Here is a 10,000-nt window from a genome sequence, read left to right on the forward strand (position 1 = left end):
AAATGAATCAAGCCAAACATTTGGAAGTTGATCCCAGAGTAAAGAGATCTCTAGTTTATTCTGAAAGCAATAGGCTCCAAATTTCACTGCAATGAGGGTACATGCATTGCTTCCCAACCTGTCCCCAAAAGTTGACTGTGAAATGTTTTCAGGGAAAATAAACACACAATGGTTAACAAACTTCTGACTCTGAACTGCAAGGTTGTTTATGGATCCCACAACAGCAGCTGCATCTGATCCACCAACATTGATAGGTACATCCCTGTAACCCTTTTCTGAATACTCGTTTCTGTCCATTTCTTTCCTCTTTATAAGTTTGCCAAGGGCAGGACCATAGGAAAGGGCAGACAGATTCCCTCCACTTGCAAACTTTAGAACACTATAAATGGACTCGATCGCACTACCATTTATGCGAAGTGGACTGATAAAATATCCCTCATTGGATGAAACATTCTTAAAGAACCAGTCACAAAATGACAAAAACCCATGTACAACAAGGCGCAGAAGATCCCATGTCTACAAAACAAGAATAGATCAACATTAGCAATGTAAATAGTATTACTGGGTAATTAACTAAAATGCATGGTACCTGTAATTCAACAACAAGTATGGGTCACCTCTGGTTGCCCGAAAGTAGAACAATGATATTAGTATTTATGGGCTAAAAAGGCTAAAGGGTTTTTGGACTTTCCCCAGAGAAACATCTGATTGAATGTATAGCCAGCTACTATGATTGAGTATTGGTAGTCTATCTGCATATGTAGAGGTACTAGCAAAGAAACCATTCTCATGTAAAAACACACCTGCCATGCTAGAAACTTTTTCTGTCTTGATTTCTTTGAATTGTCTTCATAAACTGCAAATAATTACAAGTTTTAATGAGTGGGAAAACTAGTCAGCTGTGTTTTCAGATAACAGAGTATTTATCTTCAAAAACTGCATACAAGACAATATTACAGTTGGTCAATGATATTACTGATACTTGAAATTAACACCAGTGTTTAGTTAAGTTTGTGAAGGATCAGAGCCTTTGGCAGGGTGACTGCAACAGCATGAAGCCAATTAATGTGGGCCTGTATAGGACCAGACATTAGTGGTGGTCACAGCCAGGGTTCATTGCATCCCTTTAGTGGTTCTTTAATGTCCTGCACAATGAAGTATGAACAAGTGTTGTGAGATGGGACCTACAGTTCAACATCCTTATATCTGAGAAAACTATTAACTCTAACCATTTGCAGATGTCACTACAAAGGCAGCACTTTCTCCTCAGTTATTTAAAGAGGGTCATGGAGGGGTAAGCATTGGCCTTTGTGTATTGTAAATCATAATAATTAAACTGTAATACATTAGATTCAAGGTCCTTTTTTATGTGTTCAGGAATAAATTTGTAATTTACCAATTACTTCTAATGTAATTGACCATTTACCTGTTCCTTCATGGCTAGCACACCAATTTTCAAAAAATTCCATCCCCTTCCTTACGTTTGCTAAAACAGGGCTCTTTTCATCATTAATCCTTCGGCGGCTTAGGAGACCTTGCTCAAATATCAGGTTGCATGCTTCTAGGTACTCTGCTGTCTTTCCACATGCACTTGCATCTTCATTTGGTTCGTTTGCAAGGTCTTTGATGGCTGTTATCATAAACCGTTGCTACAAATAGAAATTAAAAGGCTCAATCCTGCATGATTTAAAAGGTGATCCTTGCTATCAATTAATCCTCAGGAGGGCTTTGCATCAAGCTCGGTTACGTGTGATGTACATGTACTAAACCTACCTACCTGCATTATTTTCGCTGGCCTCACATTCAGGCGCGTCCAGTTATCCCTGTATACAAATGCATATTTTAACCCAGGAACTCTACGGCTCAGCTCATTTTCTGCCCTTTCGAGTTCTTGGGTATTCACCCTCTCAACTGTGCACCATCCAAATTTTTCTGCATCTTTGCAGAAGTCTTGCACCCTGTTCCCTTGAACTGTATAAAGGGCTGCTATCATGTTTTTCAGCTACGAAACAAAATGAGTTTTTATTTCATTCAATACATTTGTTCATCAATAATTTATTTACTCAGCTAACTTATACATCTGGATTAATAAAATAGGACAAATTATTTCATTACTGACACACTTTATTACTTACTCCACTTTGTTCATTCATTGATAAGATGTATAATAAACTGTCAGAGAAAATAATGAACTGAGATGCAAATATGTACAAGAAGAAGGCATTTACATTCAATTCTCAAGCAAATTATTACTATATTGAGTGGTACTGCAAAATCTATAGCCTAAGCTCATTTAGATAAATCCTACATGTGCAGATGAATGTCTGCATGTTTTGCTCACGAAAATGTGTTAACTACAGTCTCTAAAACATGTCAGAAATCTGCCTAAATTTAAACAAAACAATGGGCAACAATTCAGCCCAAATAACAGTACAAACAAATATATTACAATACAGTGTGCACGTGATACACACCTGATGGCTTGGGCATATCATCAAGAAAATAGGGTTTCCCAGTGGGTCCTCTGGATTTGTAAATGAGGCATCCACATAGTAGCATTCCCTGGATGTTTCAGCATCAGGTCTAGCAGGAAACTGAGCTTTAGGGTGGCCAGAGAGAAGCTTTAATACAGTAAGGTTTGATGATGCTCCATCACACAGCATAATTGACACCTTAAAGCCATAACTGGTTAGTGCTTTTAGAGTAAGCATTAAAAACTCCTGCAAAACACTGGATTGCATAGAACTTCCAACAGGAAAGTAAGGACCAATTAAATCAAAGTTAGAGGTTAGGTCTCTCCAAAGGAACTGCACTATGTAAGACGCTTTCTGGGCACCAGGCTCCACCGCTGTGCTGAACACATCGTGTAGCACCTTCAGCTCATCCTCTGAAGTACTAAAGCCAGTAATGCCAGCCCCTTTGAGATTCCAGGCAATTTTCATCTGAATCTGCAGTGTATAATAAAATAATGATATTGAAAATTGATACACTATGTCAGAAAATTTGCAAATCTCATGAAATATGTATACACATGAAGTGTTTTCAATTGCATGCAATTGACAGCATTTTTATTTACTCCATCCAGATTTACAGACTACTATTATTCTTCATTTGCTTCTAAGTCACTTTTTAGATCCAAAACTACCTCTTCTGGTTATGTGGAGGAAAAAAAAAGACAAAAACAAAAACATCCAATTGAAACTTGATTTACTTAACAAATTATATTTAACACCTTTCATTGAACTTCGCGTGATACATCTACATTCATGTTCAAACAAAGAAAAACTCACCAATTCACCAGTTTAATAAACAATTTTTACATTTTTGTTCAGGGGTTTACTTGTGAAGAAAATAAGCTTAGTGCAAACCTTGACTTCATCCCACATCATTACTCCATGCCCTAATGGTCTGGGATGGCCTATCCTCTCTCTTTCTTTTTGGAACATAGTGTAGGTCTTCCCGTACGGAACGAGCAGATCTGTTTATAGTCTGCTACAGATCTGCTGGCACATCTGTAGCAGATCTGCAGACAATCTACAGATGATCTACAGATTATCTGCAGATCATCTGCAGAATGTCTGCAGAATGTCTGCAGAATATCTGCAGAATGTCTGCAGAGCGTCTGCAGCGATGATCTGCAACAAGTCTGCAAATTTGCAGATGCTCTGCAGACGAAATCAGCCTATCCGGTTTAAAAAAAGCCCACAAAATGCACCAATCAAACAACGTTTATTTAAAAGACAGAGAGAGGAAGTCGGTCTGTTATTCATCAAAAGTAAACGATTAATGCTGATAGATACGCAAAATAATATCACCAGCAGGAATTTAAAGTATTTTCTTAGCGTGACATTTTCAACGCATTCTATATAAGGAACCTTGGACTGGGGGAGCTGTCACTCGTACTCGGTTTATTCGAGACCTCGACCCGTTAACATCGTAGACCAAGGATCACGGCTAGCGACTTGCAGATGATTTTAGACGAAGACAAAGGTAAAAAAAATGCTTGGATCTACTGCAGCAAAACGAGTGAGGGTGAGTACAACGGTCATTTACTTAGCCTGCGTAGCATGGCGGTTTTGTCGAGCCGGGCGGTTTTTCTGCCCTCGTCCGCCTTTATGACCGCTCATGCTACGCAGGCTATCATTGACTAAGAATGCTTGAGCCGAATTATATTTTTGTCAAGTTATTCTTTTTACCTCACCGTTTTGTGCCTTGTCTGAAAACCTTTTTGCTTTTGCTTTTTTATTGTAGTTAACTGTTGAGATACCGGAGCATCAAGAGGATGATATTCTCTGTCTTCTTAGGCAGCAAGAAAACTGTGAAGTTTTTTCCATAAGACCAGTACAATCTGGAGAAGGTAAATGCTATTTATCACGATTTTCCTTCCTGTTTTGTTAGATTTTATTTCGTCTTTTAATTTACCTACCCGTATCCTCTTCGCACTGTGTGCGCGAGGGAGTTTTCTTTAATTCTTTGGTAAAGGATTCCAGTTACCTTCCGTTCTTCTCCTTAGCTACATTATTTATTTCACTATTATTTCCGAAAAGCGCGCCACCTTTGCAACGAACATCACTTTGAAACTTGATGCCCTTTAGTCTGAGGTTATGTCATCCTTGATCCTGTTTCCGGCAAAATCTAATTACTCATTCATTTTATCGCATGTATGGAGGTTTTCCCATCGGAATATATATAAATTGACTACTATAGCAATACCGTAAATGTACACTGAGTCTGATGCTCAGAGACTGGACAAAATGCCTGTACAGAACATCGCACTTCTAGCAGCAAGAATCAAAAAAAAAAAACACAGCAGATTCCTAATACAGTATTTCCACTGTGGTTGCACAATTCTGCCAGTTTCTTGCTGTTCGTCCACAAGAAAAAAATGTTTCCTTTATTTATTTCCAGGCCGCAAACGTTTTGCCGTGCCGCAAAAAGATGGTCCTACGCCACCAACACCCTGTTCGTCTCTTCCCAAGAAATAAGACGTCGGGCGAACTCGCGCCTCCAGCAGAACAGCCACCTACAGCTGAATCTGGAAGAATCAAACAACATGAAATCGCTGTTCGGACTTGTAATTTCTGCCTGCAGACGCCGTGTATCAGTGTTGCGGTGCGGCGAGGATAACGAATCACACCAAACCCCGCAAAAATTACAAGTGGTTCTGGAGAACTCTGAAAGACTGTGGGCAGTATCTAGTTTACTCGATCTCGTTTCTGTAAATAACCTGCCAAGCAAACCAAAAAAAAAAAAGAAAGCATGCAAAGCCTAGCCTGCGAGCAAGTTCCCTCGTTGCTCGCAGTCTACGCGAGGCTTAGATTCTTGAAAGCAGTGGTTGCTACTCGAGGGTGTTTTTAATTCATTAGGCAGAAAATGTGACGTTGACCCTCGGAACTCAGTCACTCCTTGATTATCGTGTTATACCACAAGTGTTTTTACCGCTATCACGCAACGTTTTTACTGACAAGTTGACTATGTCTATGTTTCCAAAGGGATAAGAAAGTAACGACTCAAACTTTCAAAGCCACAAAAACTGTTAAAAATGGAATGATTGCAGATTTTAATAATCTTATTTTGAGATGGATTACGCCACCAATCAAGTTGAGCATAGTTAATCCCCTGCACTAAAATTGAAGCATGTTGAACGTCAAATATAATGATACTTGAGAAGGGAAACTTCCTTAATTAAGGCCGTTTACACGACAGAAACATTTGGTTGCGGACCGGTCAAAAAAGCGGTACGGACTTATAACTTTAGCTAACTTTTGTAAAGGAACACTGGAGTTTCTGCAGGGCCATAGGCGCCTATGGCCCTGTGAAAACTCCAGCGTTTCTTTACAAAATTTATGGGTCCGTACCGCTTTTTTGACGAGTCCGGCCCCAAATTCTTCTGTCGTGTAAACGGCCTTTTAGTGCTCATGGGTCCGTAGCTCATTGAATGTCCAGAAAAGTGATCAGATCTGAGGAGCGCCGGAGTGTTTTCGATTTCAGCGTCGGCATGACCTTCACGTCAATCACGACAACTGATAAGAAAAACATCTCATGATGTAGGCAAGAAAAATAATCACAGTACAGTAATTTAACCATCTTATTGCACTTTTTATGATTCATTCACGTGTTGACTTCAACTTTCGTATCGTTGTTCTATCAACACTGATATGTCGATCGATCAAATGTTTTTCCCTGAGCGTTTGGAACTGAGAATTTGACACCAATGCACCCTGCAGTACTGCTCTTAAACTCTATTGAAAGAATGTGTCAGGTATGGGTGCCTAATTGCTATATAATAAGGATAAATTAAGGTCGAAAGAGTATTTATCCTTTCATTTAAGTGTTCAATCGACGTAACATTTGATTTACTAACATTGTATGTAAGTGGCTGACCATTTATAAGCCTCTTTATACTAACGCATTTTAAATTTTCGACTATCGTTTTATCTGTACAATCGAACTATTTTATTTATCTCAAAACACACCAGTAATGACTGATCCAACTAAGGTTTATACCGAAGTCACGATATAATGATGATCTATCGATCCGGTTTTTGGGCTTCAACGTGTTGCAGATCATCTGCAGACGCTGCAGATAATCTGCAGATCTGTTGTTAGTCTGTTTTTCGTCTGCAGTCTTAACATCGCGAAGTGTATTCAAGCTCAGCGTCTGCAGTAGACTGAAAACAGACTCTGCAGACGATAAATTAGTCTGCAGATGATCTGTTTTTGTCAAAACAGATCTGTTGCAGATCTGCTGCAGATCTGCTCGTTTCGTACGGGTTGTGCTGATTAAGCAGATACTCTTCATCAATACTAGCCTTCTCAAAACCAGCGTTGATGACTTTCTTCAAGGTTTTTGAGTGAGGCAACTGCAAAATCTTCAGATTATGTAATGCCTCATATGCTGAAGGGCTCCTGGTGTAAACAGCCAGGGCTATGCATACGTAAAAAATAAAAATAAAAATGATTTTTGTAAATTAACTTCTATTGAATGTCAACATACATCAACAAATAAATTATTATAACAGTACAAAAAAAAATAAAATTACTTTAAGAGTAATAAGTAATGACAATGGACAACAAGTAATAAATTCACGTCATTTAAAATTTAACAAAGGTAAATGGTTTTTAGAGAAGAAAAATTAAAATAAGTAACTACAATTTCAAATAACATTAAAGTTTTCCACTTCTTTTCTAATTTTAATTTAAATTGTGAGCAGCTTTGTCTTTGTTATGTTCAAATAGCATTCTCCAACTCATTAATAGTTCATGAAGGGAAATTGAAGGAAATCATTACCATGAACAATAATTTAGATCTTAAATCACCAAATTTTGGGAACGTCAGCTTTTTCAACGCTTGTTTCATCTGATATCCAGAGACACCTTGAATTCCATAAATACTAGAGGAAACTTCACGTTTTCAACTCACTTATTGTTGCTTGGAAATCGGATGAAACAATGTGTCTCATGTTTGATATGCTGCATCATGCAGATCAGCCAAAACTTAAAAAGTGAGAAAATCCAATGGTATCATGCTCAACAATGGTCAAGTTCACTTTTGGTTCTGACAGAAAAGTCATACTTCTTGTACAGGCAACAGAATGCAGACTGCACTCATCTCAACCTCTGTAAACACTCACCAACTCGAATGGTTACTGCTGACCAACGATTTCCATTTTTTCCAGTAACTGTAGGAGAGAATTATAGAACAATATGAGTTTACAATTACGAGCATTGATAGTTTTTTTTACTGAGTCATTTCTTATATTTCTTATTCTGTGATTGGTCAATTTTTTGATCCGTAACTTCAAGGTAGACACCAGAATTTTAAAACAAGGCCTTTCTTTTTTATTCAATTCAACTATCACCACCAAAAAGGCCACAAAATGTAATAATTAATTGTACTTTGCTTGATCTAATAATTACCATAACATTACACAAAGTTTTTAACATCTACAAAATTTATTTGTCTTCCACATATTTATTGTCCTGGAAAAAAGAAAGCCATATTTATGAACATCCTATTAGGTCTCTATAGACCTATCATACAGACCTTGAACTTGGCTAACAGACTAATCCCCATTCACACCAAAGCTTGAACAAAATTGCTTTAAAACTTGTGTAAACATCTATGATTTAAAATACTGATTTCTTTGCAAAAAGTTGTTTGCTGGTTTTTGTCAACTACAAATTTAGGGCAAATGTAAAAACAAGTTAAAGTTCACTTGAATTCTTTGTCAACTTCGTGACCTTTTTGGAACCTTGTTTAATAAACGTGATTTGTTAATGTGCATAGGGCATATGTATATAAAGAGGCACAAGCAACATACTATGATCAAAACAGAGGCTAATTAACGAAGTGAAAGAAAACCTTGAAAAGTACATCTTGGAATTAAAAACATAAAGATTGCTTTAAAACTCACCATTTTTTCTTTGATCTTTAAAGAAACCGTCCCTATCTTTCTCCCAAATACCCTTGACGCAATTTCCTGCTTTGCAACCCGCAAAGGGGTGTTTCTAAAACGAAGACCCAAAAACGAAGACCTAAGACCTAAGACCCACTGATGTAAAACGAAGACCCTGTAATCTAAAACGAAGACCCACTGATCTAAAACGAAGACCCCGTGATCTAAAACGAAGACCCTGTGATCTAAAACGAAGACCCACTGATCTAAAACGAAGACCCTGTGATCTAAAACGAAGACCCTGTGATGTAAAACGAAGACCCACTGATCTAAAACGAAGACCCTGTGATCTAAAACGAAGACCCGCTGATCTAAAACGAAGACCCTGTGATCTAAAACGAAGACCCACTGATCTAAAACGAAGACCCGCTGATCTAAAACGAAGACCCTGTGATCTAAAACGAAGACCCACTGATCTAAAACGAAGACCCACCTCAAAAGTGTTAAAACGATGCCATTGTATATTATGGAATTGTGCGAACGGTGGAACAGTGGAACATCTGAATGTGAGCTCTGAGTACGTGTTCTCGAAACTCCTCACAAGTAATGATATAGCGATGTTTAGTGTGATGTCACCGATTGTTACTACAGTAATATGGCAAACAGAACCTAATTATCATTTTAACAGGTTCCCGCAAAGCAGACAAAATTTTATTGGTGGAATTCTGCTCGTTTGGGAAAAAGCTTCAAAAATAAACCACCTCGAAAGGCCACACCATTTGATTTCTCACGCAAGCAAGCTGTTTTTTTTAGACAAATGGTAATCTATGCATCAATAACATGACTAAAAGTGACAACTATGACAGCTATTACGTGACAGATTTTTTAGACACAACTTCAGAGATTAAACTTCTTTATTCTGGCGTGGAACTTCAGCACTCTGCCGTTGCCAGCAGCCAGCTCTCTCTAGGTCTCTCAAAAACTGGCATTTGTATATGCTCTTGGATAGCTATGATTGGTCAAAGAGCTTGAAAAATTCTACAAACGTGATCCTATAACACTCTCATCAACCACGGCGGAAAAGCTTGAGGTAAATACTTGCGGTACATACTTCAGGCTAGCTAAATTCGATTGTTGGATAAACTGATAGCAACGGACACCGCAGTTTCCGCGGTCCTTTACACTAAACCGTGCTGGCTAACCGCGGAAAAACTAACAATACATATCATTACGTTAAGATAACTAACAACAACAACAATTACAACTTCATGATCGTCTTATTGTATGCAAAGTATTTTAATGCACGATGCTTAAAAAGTTAGATAGCAACTTGAAACGTGGAAACCAAATTAAGTGTCGCAAACAACCTCGTCCCTCTCGGTTAATGTAAAGAACTAACCCACGACAAATGGCATTGGGCGATAGCCGAATTTCCGCCGATGTTGTTGGAAACACGAGGTCTGTGTTTGCGGATCTTTCTTGTGAAGTTGTAATTGTTGTTGTTGTTAGTTATCTTAACGTAATGATATGTATTGTTAGTTTTTCCGCGGTTAGCCAGCACGGATTAGTGTAAAGGACCGCGGAAACTGCGGTGTCCGTTG

At 38.2% G+C, this 10,000-nt stretch overlaps 1 protein-coding gene and 1 long non-coding RNA gene across 2 annotated transcripts in view; one reads left to right on the top strand and one right to left on the bottom strand.

Annotated features, from left to right (window-relative positions):
- LOC137988290 (uncharacterized) overlaps positions 1-10,000 on the bottom strand; it is a 13,497-nt gene that overhangs the window by 1,531 nt on the left and 1,966 nt on the right. Inside the window, exons 2-10 of the mRNA XM_068834327.1 lie at positions 8,418-8,511; positions 7,635-7,682; positions 6,774-6,928; positions 3,369-3,455; positions 2,475-2,948; positions 1,778-2,002; positions 1,427-1,649; positions 804-856; positions 1-516 (exon numbers count right to left, since the gene is read on the bottom strand). The exon at positions 1-516 is cut by the window's left edge and continues 1,531 nt beyond it. Of these exons, the coding sequence (XP_068690428.1) occupies positions 1-516; positions 804-856; positions 1,427-1,649; positions 1,778-2,002; positions 2,475-2,948; positions 3,369-3,455; positions 6,774-6,928; positions 7,635-7,682; positions 8,418-8,511 (1,875 nt within the window). The remainder of the gene's footprint in view (positions 517-803; positions 857-1,426; positions 1,650-1,777; positions 2,003-2,474; positions 2,949-3,368; positions 3,456-6,773; positions 6,929-7,634; positions 7,683-8,417; positions 8,512-10,000) is intronic.
- Positions 3,694-5,626, top strand: LOC137988246 (uncharacterized). The gene is made up of 3 exons (XR_011120763.1): positions 3,694-4,032; positions 4,252-4,357; positions 4,909-5,626. It is a non-coding gene; the product is annotated as an uncharacterized lncRNA (long non-coding RNA).

This window comes from Montipora foliosa, unplaced genomic scaffold (assembly GCF_036669935.1).
Source record: "Montipora foliosa isolate CH-2021 unplaced genomic scaffold, ASM3666993v2 scaffold_412, whole genome shotgun sequence".
Lineage (NCBI taxonomy): Eukaryota > Metazoa > Cnidaria > Anthozoa > Scleractinia > Acroporidae > Montipora > Montipora foliosa.